The sequence below is a fragment of the Pan troglodytes genome, chromosome 16 (assembly GCF_028858775.2).
Source record: "Pan troglodytes isolate AG18354 chromosome 16, NHGRI_mPanTro3-v2.0_pri, whole genome shotgun sequence".
NCBI lineage: Eukaryota > Metazoa > Chordata > Mammalia > Primates > Hominidae > Pan > Pan troglodytes.
This window is the reverse complement of record NC_072414.2, coordinates 72,384,654-72,407,193: the sequence shown is the minus strand read 5'-3', so window position 1 is coordinate 72,407,193 and position 22,540 is coordinate 72,384,654. Positions and strand designations below refer to the sequence as shown.

Sequence of the window (22,540 nt, the reverse complement as noted above, 5' to 3'; positions counted from 1 at the left end):
TCTGAAGAGTGAGAAGATAAATATTTGTTGTTTAAACCACCCAGTCTATAGTATTTTGTTAGGGCAGCCTGAGCTGACGAACACAACTAGTCCACAGCACCTAACCAGAAGCATATTTTTAATTCATGAAATGGGTTCCTCTAAACAAGATAATTTAACCAGGTCAACAGCAGTGAAATCTCCTTTCCTCTTCATGGACTCCAAGAGAGGAACAACCCAGTAACAAACAATCATGGCCTTGCATGAACCAAGCCCCTCCTTCCCTTAGCCCTACCCGCTCCCATGCAGTAGCCTTGGGACACAGGGGCAATTGAGAGACTGTGTTTTGCTATGGATTCTGGTGGCAGCCTGGGGCCGCTGTGATGGCTGCTATATCTATCCTATTAAGTTGATACCCTAAAACTCAGCTCTACTCCCCCAGCTGTGCTCAAAACAAGAAATACAGGGACCAACAGGACCATGGTGTGGTTAAGAAGCTACCAGCAATCCACATTTATCTCAACAAGCAGCGAAGATCTCAAGAATCTTCTACTTTGGTCACAGAAGGAGCTAGGCAACCAATCACATTTCTATCTTTTCTCTTGTATCCATGCATCCAATAAATGATATTCTCCTCTTTTTTAAGTGTCCAGTTCTAAAGAGTACTTAATTCAATTGAGCATTTTGCTGCTTCACTGAAATGGCAATCTTCATTGAAGAGAGTGAAAAAGAAATGTATCCTATAGAGTTTCTTTTCTTTTCTTTTCTTTTCCTTTCGAGACAGTCTTCCTCTGTTGCCCATGCTGGAGTGCAGTGACGAGACCATAGCTCACTGCAGCCTTGAACTCCTGAGCTCAAGCGATCCTTCTACCTCAGCCCCCTCACTCTGCACAGTAGTTGGGACCACAGGTGTGAACCACCATGCCCAGCTAATTTTTAAAAGATTTGTTATCACAGACAAGGTCTCACTATGTTGCCCAGGCTGGTCTCGAGCACCTGGGCTTAAGTGATCCTCCTGCCTTGGCCTCCCAAAATGTTGGGATTATAGGCATGAGCTACTATGCCTGGCCCCCTTCCTATAGATTTTCAAAACAAACAAACAAACAACAAAAAAAAAAAACACTCCAGAACAGGTGGAGGGTGAGGGGAGGGAAATTAGAAAATGGGTCAATAGGTGCAGCAAACCATCATGGCACACACATATGTATGTAACAAACCTGCACATTCTGCACATGTATCCCATTTTTTTGGAAAAAATAAAAACAAAACAAAACAAATGAACAAAAAAGATTGTAATATTTACACATTCAGATATCTCTATCTTTAACCTCTGGGTTGAACATTCAGTCTGCTAAAGTTTCTCCCAATATTTTTACTGATTTAGGTTTATATTTAAATTTTTAAGTAAATTGGAATTTTAGTATATGATATTTCTTTTGTCTCAGAAGGATAGCCACTAGTTTCATTATTATTTTTAAATAAATTATCCTTTCTTCACTCAAAAAAACAAAAACAAAAACAAAAAATGACCACCATTTTGGAGCCATACTTGCAGAAACAGTAAGTCTTCTGTATATTTCAGAAGTCAAAGACTGCACAACACTCTAGATCCTCCAAAGGGTATTCTTGTTGTGAGCTACTCAGAGATATGTTTGAGTCTCTGCTCATCTTTCTTGACAGAAACAAGGCTACTGTGAGCAGCTCTTCGATAAAACAAAAACCAGTGTGCCAAGACTTGGCCACAGGTGGGCAGATATGGCCTATCATCCCAAGTTTGCACAAGCATGTTCATGATATAGTTTTATTTTAGTAATTCGTTTGTTGTCTATCTCATGTGTTCCTTCAACTTCAACCCCTTTTGCTACAAAAAAGGATTTATTTTGCACAAGGAACTGGATAAAATTCACGTCAGATTCTTAAAAGCAGCCATAGATATAGGCAGCCCCACTTTACTGTCTTCAAAACAAAGATTCCGGGTTTCAATTCCTGCTGGAAGCCTGAACTGGTAAGACAAATTAGAAATCCATTCTCTGTTTACCTATTTTTTTTTTTTGAGGGCTGTTTTGGAAGAAAACAGTATAAACTGTTTTGTCAACAAACCAAAGAAAAATTATGACTCAGACCACTGAAAGGGAAAGGTTCCAGGCAATAGTGAAGCAGTAAGAATACAACCACTTTGACTTTCACCCACAGGTACATTTTTTATTTGATGATTACAGACAAAAGAATGCCATAATAAAACCAAGTGGGACCTGGGCAATACCACTGCCATGGCTGGACTGTGAGGCACTCAGAGAGAGGCAACATCTGACTGGAAGAGCAGCCCGTGGAAGGAGGGACCTGACTTTGCCACTTTATCATCCTGCCAAAGTGGGCCAGCCTCCGAACATCTTGGATGAGGACATCTTCCCAATAAAAGTGGGAATGAAATGTCACAAAATAAAACCTCATGGGAGTGGTGTGCAAACCAGATGAAGTCTGAAACCTGTGACACAAAAGTACATTGCCAACGAGGCATAGACATCTATTGTACTGCCTGTCCTGTCCCCGTCTCCCTTCTGGGGACAACCCAGAGAACCCTGCCTGAGGAATGTTCCCTCTCTCACCCACAGTCCTTGTGGCCCAGGTAAGTCTGACCCCATGAGGGTTCCTGGGGTGTATACATGCCCAGATCTGGTCAGTCATAGCACGGTGTTCCCTGGCAACAGGGCCTGGTTCAGGAATATCATGCAGGGCTATTCTACCTAAGACCCCTGCTGGAGTTTTCATTGGTAAGATGCAACTGGGCCACCACTTGGGTAGAACCTGCCTGAGAATAAAACCAACACAAGGTGGGGAAAGCTAAGGGACCACGAGGAAGAGAAACAGTGCCTTAAGCAATTGCTAGCACTCTTGGATCTTTACTTGAAGCCAAACGCTTGCCTGGATATCCCAGTTTTATGAAAAATTCCTTTATGGATTGTCTAAGAGTTAGTTTGAACTGGGCTGTCTGTCTTTGGAGCTGAAAGAATCTTGACCAATATAGTATGACTCTCTCTCTCTCTCTCTCTCTGCCTCTTTCTCCCTCTCTTTCACACACATACACAAAATATCATCAAAAGCTTCACTGACCACACTACAAATTCTAGCATATTTGCAGAAAGATCTCACTACTAATAATGGATGGGAATTAGCAAACTCACTTACTAATATGGATCTTAGCAAATCAAATTCATCATATCTTTTAATAACAATATTAAAAGAACCATGCAGTGTTACCATGTGCCTTTTATTCAGGAAGATACATATAGCTCAACCTTGGGAAATCTATCAATAGTTCAAATAAGTATATACATACACATGCTTATCTCAGTAGACACTGAAAAAATACATTAGACATAACTGATTATGTGACTCATAATCACATAGTGAGCGTTCCCAGTGTAAGCAACGTGTTCCTAGGGTTAGGAATTCCTGTGTGTTTCCACACTAACTCCTTAATGCTGCCACTGCACAGATCCATTGAGCATCAGTCCTCAACTCTTTGTGGAAATGATCCTCAGGTCTAGGATGATGGTGACGTTGACCCGAGGATGGTAACAGCTAATGTTTACTGGGCACAGATGCCATTAGGTTCTGCACGAAACACATTTCATGTGTCCCCTCATGTACACACAACTGCTTTATGAGGTGGATATCATTATTATTATTATTCTCATTTTACAAGACATCAAAGCAAAGAGGCTAAGAACCTGCCTGAAGTCACACAGCTAAGTGACAGAGCTGAAATATGCAAACCAACATACATTTGATTTAAAAGCAAATGCTTTTAACTACATAATATAAAGTATGATACATAAGTTAGGAACACATTTTCTTTTTAAAATTTTTATTCTGTTATAAATTACAAGACCAAAAAGGCTAAGAAACACACTTATGCAAAAAGTGATAATCATGGTTAACTTTTTGGTATATGTAAATCCAGACTCTTCTCCTTACATATATAAATACAAGTAAGTGTAGAAATATTTAATATGAATAATATCACATGTTGGTGGTTGTATACTCTATATGCCTTATTACTCTAGAAATATTATTATACTTACTTAGTAAAAGTTTAATAGTTCTAAACTACACAGCTTTACCTCTGACCACCTCACAAAGTACATGTTGTTATTAATGATAGCCAAAGCATGTTTATCTTTATTCTTGTGCCCATTATTTCCTTTGCTCACTGCATCTGAGAACTTCCATTTGCGGTCACTTACTTAAATCTTCCAGAAGTACACCTTCAGAAGTTCCTTTAGTGAGGTCTCAAATCCTCTCAAATTTTTATCTAAAAATGTTTTATCTCCTCATTCTTAAAAGAAAAATTGTCTAAGTATAGAATTCTAGGTTTACAATTATTTTCAACTAGCATATTAAAATATTGTATTGTCGTCTGGCATGCATGATCACTGTTTAGAAGTCATTCATCAATCTAATTGCTGCTCCTGTATAGGTGATATGTCTGCTGTTTGTTACTGCTTCTAAGTTTTTCTCTTTGTTATTTTCTATTTTCCCTACATCTAGTTAAGGTTTGAATATCTTTTTATTTATCTCGCTTGGAATTTGTTGTTGCTCCTGAATCTGAGGCTCAATGACTTTCATCGATTCTGAAAACGTATCAGCCTCTTCTCTTTGAATCTTAATACACCTAACTTCCCTGTTCTCCCTACCATCTCTACCTGAAACTCTAACTTACATAAGAAGGAGGAGGTCTCACCTCTCTGTCTCCCAGCCACTCTTTTATATTTTTGAACTCTGATTCTGTGCTGAATTCTCTGTAATTTCTTTCATTCTACTTTCTAAGTCATTAATTCTCTATTCATCTGTGTTGAGTAGCTATTTAATTCGTCCATGCTTTACTAATTCTGTTTATTTTTCAATGCTGTAATTTCCTGACACCCACTTGGACTAAAGGACTGCCAGCCAGCTGACTGCCTTCAACTGGACCCTGAAACCTGGTAATGAGTATCTCACTAGGAACCACAATTAAAAGAAGATCAGAGATTAGCTTCTAATTTTCCTGAGCTGCATAAGGCCCAAGGTGTCGTAAATACCCTAGGAAAAAGGTGCACCTTCCTCAAAACAAATGATGAGACTGAATGTTTAAACAGCCAAGCTGGAAGAAATAAGTTGGGTTTAATTTGATGGAGAAAATACAGCAATAAGATGGAGGTTGCACTCAGCTACCATCAGACAATTCATATAACCTATACAATGTCATTCGGTGCATTGTTTCAAAACTAGTGAACTATAGGTTAAAAATGACTTTCTTTGTACCATTAAGTACTTTTTAACATTTATTTTTATTGATTTTAATATTGTGATGACAGCTTTCCTTCCTTCCTTCTTTCTTTCCCTCCCTCCCTCCTTTCCTTCCTTTCTTTTCTTTTCTTTCTATTTCAATAGCTTTAGGGGTACAACTGGTTTTTGGATACATGGATGAATTGTATAGTGAAGGCCGAAATTTTAGTGTACTTGTTGCGCAAGTAGTGTGCATTGTACTCAATATATAGTTTTTTAGCCGTCACTCCCTCCACCCTTCTGAGTCTCCAATGTCCATTATACTACCCTATATGCCCCTGCATATCCATAGCTTAGCTCTCGCTTCTAAGTGAGAACATAAGGTATTTGGTTTTCCATTCCTGAGTTACTTCACTTAGAATAATGGCCTCCAGCTCCATCCAAGTTGCTCCAAAAGGCATTATTTTGTTATTTTTTATGGCTGAGTAGTATTCCATGGTGTATATATACCAAATTTTCTTTATCCACTCATCAGTTGACAGGTACTTAGGTTGGTTCCCTATCTTTGCAATTGTGAATTGTGCTGTAATAAACATGTGTGCATGTGCTGTTTTGACATAATGACTTCTTTTGCCTTTGGGTAGATACTCAGTAACTGCCAAACCTTTTGCAGTAGTCCCTTGTTATCTTTCACTTTCAGTTACCCAAGGTCCGTGCTTTCAGTTACCCAAGGTCAACCATCCCAGGAGTGATTATGTTCTTACCATCTCATCTCACTAACTCTTCTAAGGCAGGTAGTAAGCCACTTTTATTGGAATGAACATATGTACATATATATTCATTCTAATTCATTCATTCCAATATATATATTCATTCTAATAAAAATATATATTCACATATAATTCTTTTTATAGTCCATAATATATATTCATATGTTCATAATATATATATTCATATGTTCATAATATATATATTCATACAGATGCTCTCCACTTCTGATGGGGTTACATTTCAATAAACCCATCGTAAATTGAAAATATCGTAAGTCAAAAATGCATTTAATACACCTAACCTACCAAACACCCTAGCTTAGCCTACCTTAAACATGCTCAGAACACTTTCAGTATATATCCAATAAATTACATGAGACACTAAACACTTTATTATAAAATAGGCTTTGTGTCAGATGATCTGGCCTGGCATCTTGGGAGAGTACTGTACCAAATATCAATAGTCCAGGAAAAGATCAAAATTCAGAATTTGAAGTACAGTTTCTACTGAATGCATATCACTTTGTAACCATCATAAAGTCAAAAATCTTAAGTGAAACCCTTGTAAGCTGGGGACCATCTGTATAGTCAATACATATATTCATATGTTCATAGGGTCTTTTTTTTAAACTAAAAAGAGGGGCTGATAGAAGAGGAGTTAAAAGATAGATCCAGAATGTGGGTTCTGGTGTGAGATGATAAAATGTGGAGAGAGGCTCAAAGAAATACGTGGATGGCTGGTTGCATAGGGAGGTGCGGGTGCTGTGACCATCGGCAGCCTATCCTCCCATTGCCCCAGGCTCCCCAACTCAGACGGAGCCCACCACCATCTCCTCCAAGGCTCTTCAGGCTCCACCCCTAAGACCCTCTGGTGAGAGCCTTACACTGCGTTCCAAAGCAAAGTATGCCCTGATGTTTAAGGCTGACCTGCTGCCAGGCACAGGAAAACCATTTGTGTTTATCTTCCAAATACCATGGAAATTCCCTAAGAACCGGCATGGTGTCTGTTCAGCTTTTTCTCCCGGGACTTTCCAGGACCCTGCCACATGAGAGGTGCTTTCATGCCAACCATTCACATTATAGATAAGAAAACCGAAAGCCCAAAGAGAAAAGGTAGGGGTGTCCCAGGGCACCATGCCATGTCAATGCCAGGACTGGGCCACTGATTCCTCTTCCTACCCTCTCACGCTGCTGGATGCCTAGTTAACACCTCTGGTTCATTTCTCTTCAGCACAGTCCACTCATTAATTATCTTCCCTTCTCCCTCCAGATCACCCAGGGAAAGCCAGTGTGACAGTGGAAAGAAGGTACACTTGGGATGAGGCAAATCCGTGTGTTAGGATCAGCGTTTCAAGGCTCAGTTCGACCACCTTTATTTCCTCACCTGTGAAATGGGGCGATTGAGCCCAGCCATCCTGAACCAGGTGAGTTAGCTGGCATTGGATAGTACTGGCTTAGTGCAGCCCCTGCCTCAGTGGACCTGAAGGGGATCTGGGCCAGCAGTATCAGCATCACTGGAACTTGTTAGAAATGCCGATCTCACCCCAGCCCACTCCCACCCCTGAACGACTGACTCCGAAACTGAGATGGGGCAGCACTTTGTGTTTTTACAAGCCCTCCTGGTGATCCCTGGGTCAGGTTTGCAAATCACTGAGGTACCTATTTGACCACGCCATCTAGTGGCAGACAGACCTAACAGATCCTGCGTTCTAGAAAATGGTTTGTTTCCAGTGCTGGAATATTCAGCTTGGAGGACTCCGAAAGACGCTCCCCTCAAGAAGCCTCTAAATGCATGAAGGCACAGACTCTGTCATTCTTTCCACCCAGTGTATTCCCAGCACCTAAGCACTGTGATGAATGAAGGGCAGATATTTAATATATATTTATTGAATGAATGAATGAGGACAAATGAATTAACTTGAAAAAAGGGGCACATGTCCTAACTCCTAGTCTGTCCATAAAGTGTTGTACAAAACTTGATTGTCTTGGGACTCAGCCTGAGGCCCAGCAGGGCCAGGTAAGGAGGTACAAGGAGCCAGCGAGCTACAAAGGTAAGTTTCAGATGTGCAGGCAGACCAGACACAGCATCCGTCCCACAGCACAGCAGCCTAGCCCCAGACCCAACAGAGGATCCATAGAGAGTGGTCAGATCCCATCTGGTCGGTCCAGAGCATGGGAGGGGCCGAGAGGAAGAACAGTCCTTGGACAGTGGGAACCTTACCCCACTCTGTCAGTGAGGACAGGGAAGGAGGAGTGGGTGATGAGGGCATTGCTGGTCTGCATTCAGCTGCAGAAGTCAGGACAAAAGAATGGTCCAGCAAATGGAGAGGGGTGGTGAGAAGACTGTCACAGCACAACAGGGACAGGAGGAAGCAGCCGGATCCAGGAGGTTCAGGGAAGAGACAAATCCAAGGTCACCACTGTCCTTCTTCCCAGGGCAGTGCAAGGTAGGGACAGCAGAGGCAGGGCCTAGAGGCTCTTCCCGCAGTGGAACTGGGAATGCCCAGAGCAGGGACAGCTTATGATCCTGCACACACCCAGCAGACTCAGAGTGCCAGGGAAGATGGGGCTTGCTGGTTCATGACAGACCCCCTCTCTTCAACAAGCACATCTGGTTTTTCCTCCCCAACTTTTCACTGCTGGGCTGGTAAGATGCTTTTCAATCCCAAACCCTGTGCCATGTTCCACACTACTAGGGTGGTGCTGAGAGAAACAAGTAGTGCTTACAGAGCACCTACTGTGTGCCAGGTACCATCCCAAACATTGGTAAATATAACCATGCCACAATCAAATGAGGTGAGTGCTGTGATCACCCCCCATTTTACATATAAGGCAACAGCAGGAACAAGAGAGCAACCAGCCACCCACACACTACGGTCCCCTGGTCCACCAGGTCATGCAATGCCTTGTCCACCTCTGAATCCCAAGCACACAGAACAGCCCTAGTGCGTGGCCAGTACCCAACGGAGGAGCCACCTCATTTCACAGCTGGGAAAATGGATGCATTCAATGTCTATACTGTCTCCTAGTGGATTGTGTTAACTACTGGGTAGACCAAACATTTCCACCTCATCCTGTTTCTTTGGGTCTTTAAAAAAAGGGAGGGGGTTGGGGAGAAGGAGGAAAAGAAGGAAGGAAAAAAGGAGCAGGAGAGGGTGAGGAGGGAAGGAGAAGAGAGAGAGAGAAAGAGGGAGGAAGGGAGGGGAGAAGGAGAAAAGAAAAAGGAGAAGGAAGAGAAGGAGGAGGGAGGAGAAGATGCAGAGGGGGGATGGGAAGGAGAGGGAGAATTCTCAGAATGGAAAATTCGGCAAGTTTCTGCAGACAAATTATAACCTCCCGAATTTGGTTTTTAAGTCACTAAGTCAGGCAACAAAAGGTGATCTCTTTTTATGAAGCCACAGTAAAACGCAAATTTGTTTTCAAGTGAAACTTAAAAGAAATCATAAATTAATTTCCTAAAATGAATGCAAATACACATCTAAACCTGGATATGCACCAGCAACCAAAAACGGGACAAATCACACACTAATTACTGTTTGAATGAAGATCCAATTGTTAATTGCAGTGTGTTTCAGGCATTCCATGTGAGCGACTTACCTGAAAAGCTTTTCAATTTGTATGTCAGGAAAGTTGGTAATTAAACACTTCAACTCCCTATTGACTTTATTAGAGATATGATCATCTTTGCATAGTTTGCTTATAATTATCTTATTTGTTAAATGAAATTGATACTTAGTTTAGGAAAGTGTTAATGTTACAATTTTTTTTAAAAAAACCCCTGGGACCTGTACTCAACAGGAAGCATGTAAAGCTGCCTATACTCGCAAATGGTGTATAGGGCCCAAAGATGAGGTCTGCCAAGCACGTAAATGGCATCTTACATGACTAATCGTCTTTCCTTAGTCTTGTCTATACACGACCTTGACTTCATCAACAGAGAGACTCACTTTTAAATGATTGTTAAAAGTAACCCTGTGATACAACTGCACTTTTGGGGTATTCTTGCCAAAAAAATTAAAATTTTAGAAAAGCGCAACTCCAATGCAATTGTGAGGCAACATCAGACAAAACCAAATTGAGAGATATTTTGCAAAATAACTGGCCTATACTTGGAAAAAATGTTAAGGTCATGAAAGAAAAAACAAACAAACAAAAACAAACAAACAAACAAAAACTGAGAAATTAGTCCAGAATTAAAGGACACTAAAGAGACATCAGAACTTAATGTAACTTATAATCCTGGATTAAACCCTGAACTTGAAAAATCATTTTTTTTGTTATGAGGAACAATTGGTGAAAATTGAATAAGGTCTGTGGATTAGATAATGCTATTACATTAATGCCAACTTCCTGATTTTTGTCGTAAATTGTAGTTACGTGGGAAAAGTCCTTATTCTTAGGAAATAATATACGTTGAAGCATTTAGAGTTAGAAGGCACATTGTGTATGCCACTCTTTCTCAAGTGGCACAGTGAGAGAGAGAGAGAGAGACAGAGAGAGACAGAGAAAAAAAAACTGATAAAGCCAACATGGTAAAATAGCAACACAATGGGGGAATCTGGGGGACAAGTATACAAGTGCTTTCTGTATTATTCCTGAAACTTGTCTGTAAACCTGAAATAAGTTCAGCATAAAACATTACCAAAAACACAAAACCTTGTGATGGACACATCTCTTTTCATTTGTTTGGGATCTGGAGGATGTGGAGACCAATTCATTCAGTCATTCATTCATTATTCGACAAATATTTTTTAAGCACCAAGTGTGTGCCAGACCTTACTCAAGGTGTTGGGGACACAGCAGTGGAGAGGGGGCAGGGGGAAGGCAAAGTTCTGACTCCAGGGGGAAATGAAGCAACTTGGAGGTTTCTGGCAAATCCCCATCTCCCTTGGAGGTCTTGAGCTCAAGGTGCCTTAAACTCAACCAAACGCCTGATCTTCCCCCAACCCCCACCAAAAAGCCCAAAATATCTGGATCTCGTCCAGTATTTTCTAGCTGGGGATATGATAGCCTATCCACCCAGTGGTCAAATCAGGAACACTACCACTCCCTCTCTCTCATCTCTGATATCTGGTCCATCACTTACTCTCTTGGTTCAATTGTTTCTCCTCCTAAGTATCTGAAAGATCCATTTATTGCTGTCCACATCCAATGTTACGTGGACCGGGCCTCCACGTCCCTCACGTGGACTTCCGAAATGGCCTCCGGGCAGGCCTCCCTCCTCACCAGCCTGCTGCCAATAAGAATGTCCTTCATTCTGCAGCCAGAGAGCTTTTCAGAACCCACCTCTGATCACATCACGCCCCCACTCACCACACTTCAATGGCCTCCTGTTGCATTTGGAAACAAAGACTCCTTTCTTTCACAATACTTATTATTTAATAAATGGCTGACTCTCCTGCCACACAGGAAAGCTCTGTGAAAGCAGAAACCACGCCTGGGTTTGCACACTACTGTGAGCACACGGTTGGCATTCAATTAATATTTGTTTAATTAGGTGGATAAGCAATTAAAATAATTAATGTCTGGCTTGGGCCAATGAATGGATAGTGGTGCCACTCGCTGCCACAGGGGACATAGCAGGAGGAGGAAATATGTGGGAGCGGTGGGCTTTGCAGAATCTGTGGGACACCACAGACCCAGCAAGCAGCTGGGAATAAGGCCTGCAGTTTGTGACACTGACTAGGAAAAGGCACACACTGGTCCTGAAATGTGTTGAATACCGGAACAGTCTTCAGCATCTTTCCTTGCCTGCAGGAAAGAAATGGAGGGGGTCTACATTCTCCTCTGTTCACCAATGGTTGGTCAGTCATTTGCATAAATTTGCATAAGTGTCCAGTGCTGCCTGTGTTAGAGACTGATGGAACACACACGTAGCCAACCTGTTTTATGCCACATCTTTCCAACCCACCCCCACCACACCACCACCACCAGCACTGAGCACAGCACCCTTTGTGCAGGGAATAGAAGTGTTCAGGGAGGCTGGCTGAACTGAATTGGAAGTTTTCTGGCGTGAAATATTTTCAAAAAAAAAAAAAGAGAGAGAGAGAACACAGCTGTGATCCTTGATCACATTCATTCATTTTATTCTTTGGGGGACTTGGAATCCATCAAGCATATCAAATTATGGCAAACGATTCCAGACTATGCCTCATTTCAAACTGCTGATGGGCTAGAAACATCAATGCTGTTCTAAAAATAATAATAAAATAACTTTTTGCAGTTCTGTTATTTCACATTTAAATTAACTTCCATCACGGATTTCATAATTATCTCAAAAGCATCATCTTGCTTTTAAAGCTGTCACATTTTCTTGACATGTTTTAAAGGGGCCAGCCCTTTATTATCTGGGGGCCACACGTCCTTGTGAAACTCCTGGGGTTTTCTTCTAGTTGCCACTGTCCAGAGGCCTACAGAGTTTTGTTCCCATAGACCAGAGTTTCTCAACCTTTCTCAATCCAGCACTATTGACATTTGAGGCTGGATAAGTTCTTTGCTGTGGGGGGCTGCCCTGTGCACAGCAGGATGTTTAGCGCATCCCTGGCCTCTACCCACAGATGCCAGTAGCACCCCTACTCCCTGGAGGTGTGGCAACCAAGAATGTTTCCAGACATTGCAAATGCCCCCAGCTGAGAAGCACTGTGTGGATACACGTTTGGCCTCTGTGCCCAGGTTTCTCACATGTCCTGCCACCCAACTTAGAGGTCTATTGAAGATAAGAAAGACAATACTATTTTGTGTGGCTATTAATTTAAAAATTGGTGCACCAATTAACTTTGGCTTCCTGTTCCTCTAAGTCCGGAACTCAGCTCATCTACTGACCTCTATAAAGGGCAACTGTGTAACTTTCCTGGCCTCCCTTCAGTGATTTAATAATTTCAGTGGCTTTTTTAACTGCTGTTAGGGTAATTGGGTGGTCCAGGCCAAAACAGGCAGGAAGTTGCCTTACTCAACAGGCAGAGTATATGGAAGGCCACCCTCCTCTCCTTTGGACCCACCTCCCTCGCTCAGCCACCAGTAAGGCCTTCAGCTAATTTGTCTCTTGGAAGGCCTGGCTCTACCCGAAGAGCTGGGTTTCCACTCAGGCCAACTCCTCTGGTGCTCCCACCCTGGACATTGCACCCCTGAATCTTCCCAGGCTGTCCTACCTCAGAGTCTTTCCTTTTGCCACCTAAGCCTGGATAGAGAGATGCCTAGTTCCACCTGCAGCTGCTCTCCACTTTTTTAGAGTTGTTGGAAGAAAAGTAGGGATGGCCAAATCAGAAACAAACACATTTATCCTCAGTTACTAACAACTCCTGAATGTGCATTTGAAACAGGAATAACCACCACGGCCTGTCTAATGGTATCACAGGCAGGCAGGCAGGACCAGAAATCACCTCGCCGCATGCTCTCTAAGCCCTGGGACCACCCTGTCAGCCAGGTGGTCTGGTTGGAAGTGTGTAGATCAATCCTAGGAGGATGTGTGGACAATAGACGGTGAGCAAAGGTTTCCGGGTAAGTTAGTGGCACCAGCGTTTGAGAAAGGCCATATGGAAGAGGTGAATTGATAAGGGAGGGGGTGGAGGGAGAACAATGGGGCCTCAGATGAGAACCCAGGTTGGCATGGAGAGCCCAGTCATGGGGCCCCTGCAGTGGCCCACTGAGGCCATCAGAGGCTCTCTGCCTGTTGAGTAAGGCAACTTCCTGCCTGTTTTGACCTGGACCAATTACCCTAACAGCAGTTAATTAAAAAGCCACTGAAATTATTAAATCTCTGAAAGGAGGCCAGGAAAGGTACACAGTTGCCCTTTATAGACATCAGTAGATGATCTGAGTTCCAGACTTACAGGCAACAGGGCCTGGCCTGGGTTGCCGGAACCTGCCAAGGATAGGGGGCACAGCGTCTGGGTGTAAGACCTGCTCATCCACCTACCTGCTGGGGACTCCAGATAAATCTCTGAGCCTCTCTCTGAGCCTCTGTTCTAACCTTTGTGGACAGCAGTATAAAATAAAAGTATATAAATCCATTTGACTGTTCAATTCTACTTCAAAGAATTGACAATAAGGAAAAAATCATGTATTTATATATTCATTCATATACGGGGATGTTCAATACAATGGTGTGTACAATTCTGGCAAACAGAAAAGCACACCAAATATTATATGCCCAGATATAAGAATGTGAGTTAATGAATTATGACACAGCCATAAACAGAATATATGCAGCTTCTCAAATCAGTATCCTTGATAGGATATACCATTAATGAAGGGAAAAAAGGGATGACAAAGCAATATGCTCGAAATAATTCTATTTTGTTATATATATATATATATATATACACACACACACACACACAATATTTAGAAAAAAGTCTGTAAGGATATATGCAAAAATGTTAGTTATGGGTGGCAGAATTATCTTAGTGTTTTTGCACATTTTCCAAATTTTTTACAATCAACACAGATCTTTATTGTGGGGGAAAAGTGGTTGTGGTGAAGAAAGCAACCAACTCCTCAGCAGGGGCTAGGAGAAGAGCTCCAACCTCTGCTTTGTATGTTCTCACAATGAAACCAAAACAGTAAGAGATGTCCCATGTTTTCATACAATGTACAAAAGCAGGAAGTACCTATTTGTAAACATTTTGGCATTTTTGTAGATTTCCCTGAAAAAAATGGTCAAATTGTTATAGACTTGGCAGCCACAGAGTCTCTGCTTATCTGCAAAGAGCCTCAGCTTCCAACTCTAAAGCCTGCACTATTCAATCAGAGGGCAATGAATGCATCTTTTGACCTTGTTGCTGCCTTCCTGAATGCTGTTAGGGTGGCTGAATCTCAAAGCCAGCCTGGAGTCTGTCTTATCGGTAACTGCTGGTAATTAAGCAAGCCATGTCAACAGTTTCACACACAACACAGAAGGCAGTAAATGGGAGGATCCCACTTCCCTTCTGAGAAGACCCTGTGGGACTGTAACACGGAACCTACCACTACCACCAGCCAGTCTCCAAGCTATCACCTACCCTTCCTCTGGGAAGAATGATGAGCTTTGTGTGTCCAAGGTATCAGGTAGGTGTAGGACCTCCTCATCCACCCACCTGCTGAGGACTCGAGGTAAGTCTGTGAGCCTCTCTAAGCCTCTGGTCTAACCTTTGTGGACAGCAGTATAAAATAAAAATATATAAATACATTCGACTGTTCAATTCTGACCTAATCTTCTTCTGGGAAGAATGATGAGCTTTGTGTGTCCAAGCCTCCTTATTAGAAAGTCTAGAGGAACTAGTTTGCATAGGGATTATCTTGGTAGGATTTTCAGATCAAAATCAGTTTCCACAAATAAAAGTCAGAATCTCAATTAGACAGCTCTGGCCTATTTTGTTACAGAGACCCACAAATATAGGATATATGCTTTCTTTCCTTCAAGGGAGTCATTGAAAGGCAGCCGCATACAAAATATAAGACAGTTCCCTGGCATCCCTCCATTTATTCATTAACAAAACCCGACTGGGTATCTATTTTATGGGAAGTAATATGGTAGGTGCCAGCGCTGCCATACTGTTGGATACATTCCCTGCCCTCACAGGGCTTCCAGTCAGGTATCAATCAAATAACTGCACAATTTACATGAGGTGAAGTGCTCCAGAAGCAAAGTACAGCTTTATGGGGCCCTGGAAGAATGCATGATAGGTACATTTTACCTGGATAAAGGGATCAGGATAGATTTCCCTAATGGAGTAAGAATTCAAGCTGAAACCAGAAGAAAAGTAGGAATTGGACAGGAAAATGGTTAGGAGTGAGGAGGGGGTAAGGGTAGGGAAGGAGGGACAGTGAGCAATTAATCATTCCAAGAAGAGGGACACAACATAAACAAGAGCCCTCAATTGGAAAGGAGCTTGGCTAAAACTGAGAAATAACTTTTCTTCATTGAACAAAGAGTTTCGTGTGGTGAGCTAGTCCAACAGCCTGACCTGCCCCACAAAAGGAGGGAAAGAGAAAGAGAGAGAGAGAGAGAGATGGTAGACAGATGATAGGTAGGTAGATAGATGATAGATAGATAGATAGATAGATAGATAGATAGATAGATAGATAAAAATGAATGGATTGCTGGATCTGGAAAAGATGCAGAAATAATCTCCCTATGACCTTGTGTCTTAGTGAATCTCAATAAAGACAGACAATAAAGCAGTAAATGCAAGCATTGCTTGGGAACTATGGTACTTGGACCAAAAGCTCTATGTTCTGTGAACTAACTTACCCCAAGGAAAGCATTTAGAGAACCTGGTAAATGGCTGGCCAACATCCCTCTTCGTTTCCTTCTCCAGCCCAGATCTCTGGGAGCATGTGTCCCACTGCCTCCATGACAGTTCCACTTGCTTGTCTCACAAGCAGCTCAACTCAGCTGTCCAATACTGAAGCCTGGAGCACACCCCACAGGCCCCCTGCCTCTCACTAACTTCCTGTCACCTCCAACCACCCAGGTGTCGGACAGAAAGCTGGGAATCATCCTTGACTCTTCCCCTAACTCCTTACAATGAAGTCATGATGATTCTGCCCCAAGCAGGACATGTTGTGCCCAAGGGATGGACAGGGAAGTAACTGGTGCCCCTGGAGTTGTTCAGCATGGCATCCCTGCCCCCAGTATAACTCAAATCCACCTCCCTCTCATTCTCTACTGACAGCCCCTGACCTAAGTTAGCACCATCTAACTGGAGTCTTACTTTTCCTCCCTCTTCAGTCCAATTGGCTCTCCACACAGCAGCCAGAAGCAGCATTTAAAAGTGCAGGTCAGATCATGTCCCTTGCTCAAACCCCCTTCAGTAGATTTCCAGCGCTTTTTTAAAATGAAGTCTCAGTCCCTAACCCAAAAGTGGTCCCCCGTGAGCTGGCCTCTACTGCAGCTCCAGCTTCTCACACCGCTTTCACCCTTGCTCCCTGTTCTCCAGCTCTTCCCAACTCAGGGCCTTTGAAGGGGCTCTTCCTTGTGCCTGGAACGCTCTTCCTCACATTTCTCATCATTCCTTGGAGCTTGACTCAAGGGTCAACTCCTCAGAGAGGCTTTCGCTGACTTCAAATGGCCTTTGCTAATCCTCTAATTTAGGTCCCTTGGTTATTTTATCTCAGGGGAACATTTCTTCATAACATTTACACATTTCATAACTAACCCAATTGTGTTACTCTTTTGTGACTATTTGTCTTGCTAGCAAGCAGCATGATGGTAGGAGTTATACCTAATTTGCTCACCACAGTGATCCCAGAACCAAGATCAGTCCCCGGCACATAGCAGTTACTCAGTAAGTATTAGCCCATAGCAGCTTCATTCGTCATAATTGCCAAAACTTAGAAGCAACCAAGATGTCCTTCAGTAGGTGAATGAATAAATAAACTGTGGTACATCCAGACAATGGAATATTCTTCGGCACCAAAACGAATGAGCTATCAAGCCACTGAAAGATACGGAGAAAATGTAAATGCATATTATTAAGTGAAAAATGCCAGTTTGAAAAGGCTACGTTATGCATGAATCCAATTACATGACTTTCTGGAAAAGGCAAAACGATGGAGACAGTAAAAACATCAGTGGATGCCAAGAATTCGGAAGTGGGAGGAATGAATAGGTGGAGCATGGAGAATTTTTAGGGCAGTGAAAATACTCTGCATGATATTATAACGGTAGATATAAGTCATATACATTTGTCCAACCCATAGAACGTCTACCATCAAGAGTGAATCCTAATGTGAACTATGGACTTTGGGTGATAATGATGTGTCATTGCAGGTTCATCAATTGTAACACATGCACTACTCTGCTGGGGAATGTTGATCATGGGGGAGGCTGTGCATGTGTGGGGGCAGGGGATATATGAGGAATCTCTGTGCCTTCCTTTCAATTTTGCTGTGAACCTAAAACTGCCCTAAAAAAGGAGCCTTTAAAAATTAACTTTTTAAAATTCATTAATTAATTAAAATAAATATATACTGAAGGAATAAATAAATCTCTTTTTTCAGGTATCACTTCTTCCTTTTTTTCTTTCTTTTGATGAAAGCCAAAATGCCATCAGCTCATTTTTTTCTTATAAGTCCATAAAAGAATGATGTGTCCTGCAATTGATGGGCTCGTAGATTCAATGAAGGACAGGATATAGAGAAATTGGGCTCAACTGTATGTCCAGCTGGCTTGGCTGTTCCAGCCCTACTCAAGGCAGGACAGCTTGCAAGCATAGCACACACGTCTCAAAGGCTCAAAAACTACCCACATTCTTGGGTGTCCTGCTGAGTCCCCAAGAGCACACTGAGGAAGCAACCACTTGACAGTATTCCATATTTTCACAAATCTTGTCTGCCTCACACCCCAGCCATCAGCGCAAAATGACCATTCCTAAATTCTCTATAAGTCAAAATCTCTGTCTTCAAAAGGCCCACGTTCAGAAGTTACCTCCCATAAGACTTCCTCTGGCTCCCCATGATGATATGAACATGCCTAGTCAACATTCATTTCATTCCACCTGGTGTTATTAAGTTAGTCTACCTATGCCTCCCCTAGTAGACTTAGAACTCCCTGAGGTCAAGAAATATTCTCCCCCATCTCCACATTGCTCTATTCCCTGCAGACAGCTTGGCATATCAAAGATATCCAATCAGTTCAACAAGCTGATTCAAATGTCCCTCCATCTAAGGCAATTTGTCCAGAGAATCTTCCTGCACTATACAATTAATTCCAAATTGAAATGCCAAAGACCAGAAACCTGGAAGTGGGGAAAAAATCCAATAATTGATTTCAGAAAAAAAGTGGAATTCCAAATCTCTTAAAACATAATTTTGAAATCCTTTAAAACATATGAGCCTTATTAATTACTCTGCAAATACTCATCTCAGAGAATGTCCACATAATGCTTAATTCCTAATGATTACTGGTCTGAATTTGTAGCTGATTCCCTCATGCTTAAATTACAAAAGATTAAGATGGAACAATGACATTGAGGAAACAATCTCCTTCTTAATTGTGCCATTTCAGCTGCAAATACCCTTTTATGTATATAACTAATTCAAATCTTCACTATTTCCTATACATCAGAAACACTTAAATGTCATTCAAAAAGGCAGCAAAACAACACACACACACACAGACACACAAAACGGAAGATTCTATGACTTCACTCTCTAGTCTAAAGGATATATGTCATTCCTGGCCAGAGAGAAAAGAGAAAATCAGCCAATACAACAGTTTCAGTGACCAACGTAAGGACTGTAAATGACCCAGAAGGAGGGAGCACCAGGGGCCACAAGATATGAGAAATATAACCAGGACTGTCATAGCAGAAGTCATGAGGAGAATATCTGGGAGCCCAATCCTTTCTTCTCCTCTCCCAGAGTAGCTGGTAGAATCCTAACCTAAAACCCCAACAGGGGACCTTGAAGGAGTAGATTCCAAATTTGGACCTGTATTATATCCACAGAGTAACATGAGTAACATGAGCGTGAAGACCCCAACATCACCGGTCACCAACAAGACCCTAGAGAATCCCCACTACACATCACAGAAGAGTGTCATTGTAAATGGTTCTGCTGTTGTGAAGTGGTCAGCTGGGAAAAAAGGAACAAGTGGGGGCGTGGGGAGGTGACTGGCTGTGGCCTTTGTACCCTGGACACGAACTAGCAGCAGAAATAAATCCTGGTGCTTCCCCGTCCATTTGGTTCTGTTTACCAAGCTCTTATTCTTTGCAAAGCAACCGTATCTGGGGAAAGGAGGCAGGCAGAAAAAGGAATTCAAAGAAGTCTCACAAGCCCATGTGAGGGAGGCTCTGGGTGACAAGCTTGGGTATCATGGCTCTTTTTGTTGTAAATTGCCCATAGAATCTGAACTCTCTCTCTTTGGCTCAAACCCTGAGCCATGTCCCTTAAAATTAAACCCTTTCTCCCAAAGAAAAAGATGGAGATTCACATGGGGCAAGAATAACACATCCCCACGGATCATCCTCAGGGGACCAGTAAAAGAAATGATGGTAAAAGGAAAGGTGATCACCTCAAGGAATTTTCACTTGAGAAATTATCACCATGCTGAAGATCTCTGGTATAGCTGTCAACAGAGAAAAGCATCTGTCAAGCTGGCCAGGTGCTGACTAGCAACGCCAACAATACCCTATGCTTGTACCATTCAAGTCTCCCGCAGTCCAAGGCACAGGCACAGGCTTTCCTGTGCTCCACACCATGGGGCCAGGGGCAGTTACTCCATCTTTAGTCCATGTAGCTCATGGAGCAATGTAATGGACAAAAAAGTTTTAAACAATGATGTCCTGGCATAGAAATTATGTAAAGCACCAGGGATTTTATTCCTGTTCCCAGTGTATATTGGAGTAAAATATTTTCATTTAACATCTTTTGCTTTTTCTAATTTCATAACATTTACATCTATCAATTTTCCATTGATTTTGAAGTAGTTGAATGGGTTGAAATTGCAGCTTCAGTCACAGGCAAACTGGCACAGATCTGTTTTCAGATCAGCCACGTTCCTCCTCAGTGCTCTGGACAGAGGCCTACTTGTCTGTTCTTCCAAGAGTCCCGATTTCTGCTGATGGAACTGCCTTCCTTGGAATTACACAGGCTCTTCACCTTGGTGTCTCCATGGACACCTCCCCTTTGTCTCTCCTTGGCCTCCTCCTTTACTCTTACTCCAAATCTAATCAGTGCCAAATCTGGAACTCTTCTACCTGCCCAGTGGTGCATTCCTTCCTCTCTGGTCCAGCCATGGCCACCAATTCTGGCCTCCCTAGCACCTGCCTCATTTCATGCTGGCCTCCCTGTCTCAAGTCTTGTTCCCTCCTTACAATGTTTCCTAGACATAGCTGACAAATCAGTCTTCCAGAAAAAGTGATCATGCGATTTCCTTGTTCAATATCATTGAGGTCTCTCTCTCTCTCTCTGTCTCTCTCTCTCTTTTCTATTTTATTTTATTTTTCTGGTTCTTAGGAAGTGTGCAGAGGACTCTCCCTTAATGTGGAGAGAGAAAGTCTATACTCCTCAGTCTGTCCTTTAAAGCCTGGTCACATCCAAACAACTCTGTGTTAAATCCCACTGCTGCCTCTTATATCCCCAGTGCACCAACTACTCACTGACCTCTGCACTTGCTTAGAGCAAGCCCACTGTTACTTACGCCTGCAATGCCCCTCTGCTACTGGCTCTGTATATTCAAACATTCCCGTTTTCAAGGTTCAGCCGAAATGTCCAATCTCCAGAAGCCTTCCCTGGCCGCCTTAGATGAAAGGGATCTTTCATTCCTAATTCTATGATGAGAGACACTTTTCTTTGCTAGGCATTGCTGTTCCTCCCCCGACCCTCCCTATCTCCAACACATGACCTCCCTCTGCTGCGAATTTCCTGGGGGCCGCCCTCTGTGACTCTCCCTGCATCTTCCACAGGGACCCAGCAACCTGCCGTGCCCACAGCAGCCTCTGCACAACACCCAAAAGTTTGTACTAGCTTAGATGTTCACGTTTCTCTTCTCCCACACCCTGCTCATCAGGTAGGGAACTTTCCCAATGAAAACGGAACTTCCCTACTACAATACCAAAACAAGTAAATGTTGCCACTTGATCAAGAACTCTTCCATTTTTGAAATATTTCCTAATGAGCTCAGTTGTCACAGACTGCACCCTGGGGACAGGTCAGACCAGAAAGCAGAGGATGTCACCTGGGCAGGACCAGGGCTGCTCCACGCTGGTGACCACAGGCTGGGTGTTTTGTGCCCCTGGAGGGTTAGGACACACAGCAGCCAGTCGCAAAGGGCGCAAAGGACCAGCGCTTAGTGGGCGGGGCGGGCAGGGGAGAGTCCCGGGAGTTGTACCCTGTTGAATCCCAGCTCCAAACTTTTCCCTCCTCCGTCAGCGCGGAGCCCTCCACCAGCCAGGACTGGCTGACGCCGTGATGCCACAAAAGCCGGGACCGGAAGAGAAAAATGCGTGGGATGGGGAAGGCAAAGGCGGTTATTTTCAGAACTTCGGGGGCTCCCGGGCCGGCCCTTCGGGTTCCCGAGGATGCGAGGCCAGCGTCCGGCCGCCCGCGGGTCCGGACCGGCGCCTGCCCGGGACCGGATGGGCAGCGATTGGGATGCAGATGCCGCTCTGGTGCTGATGCTGCGGCTGCCGCGTAGTGACAGCCGCTCCACCACCCACCGCGCCGAGCTGCGGCTCCGCGCCCCCGGGGGGCGCCCGGCGCGCCTGGTCCGCTCTGGCCCCGGGCAAGGCCTGCGGGCTGCGGCGGGCGGCGGGGCCCAGGCCGCTACTCACCCGGAGGGTTGACCGCCGCCGGGGTTGCCATCTTGCTCGGAGAGGACAGGCGCCCGCTTGGCAGGGGCGCGGGAGGGGCGACGCGGAGCCCGGCGCTCAGCCCCGGGGACCCGGTCAGGCCCAGGCGCCGCCGCCGCCACACAAAGGACGGCGCGGGCGGGCGGCGCTCCCTCCGCTCTCCCCGCCGCCGCGGCCGCTCGCCGTCCCCGCCTTTCTCTCCTCCTCCTCCCCCTCCTCGGCCTCCTCCTCCCGGTTCAGCCTTTGTCG

General features: G+C 43.7%; 1 protein-coding gene across 4 annotated transcripts in view; it reads right to left on the bottom strand.

The window, feature by feature from the left end:
• ARNT2 (aryl hydrocarbon receptor nuclear translocator 2) overlaps positions 1-22,470 on the bottom strand; it is a 196,941-nt gene extending 174,471 nt beyond the window's left edge. Inside the window, exon 1 of one of the 4 annotated variants that reach the window (XM_016927276.4) lies at positions 22,274-22,470. In XM_016927276.4, coding sequence (XP_016782765.1) covers positions 22,274-22,304 — 31 coding nt within the window. In that variant the 5' untranslated portion in view covers positions 22,305-22,470. The remainder of the gene's footprint in view (positions 1-22,273) is intronic. The other 3 variants (XM_016927280.4, XM_016927281.4, XM_016927277.4) reach the window with 3 other exon arrangements.
• Positions 22,471-22,540: the final 70 nt, after the last annotated feature.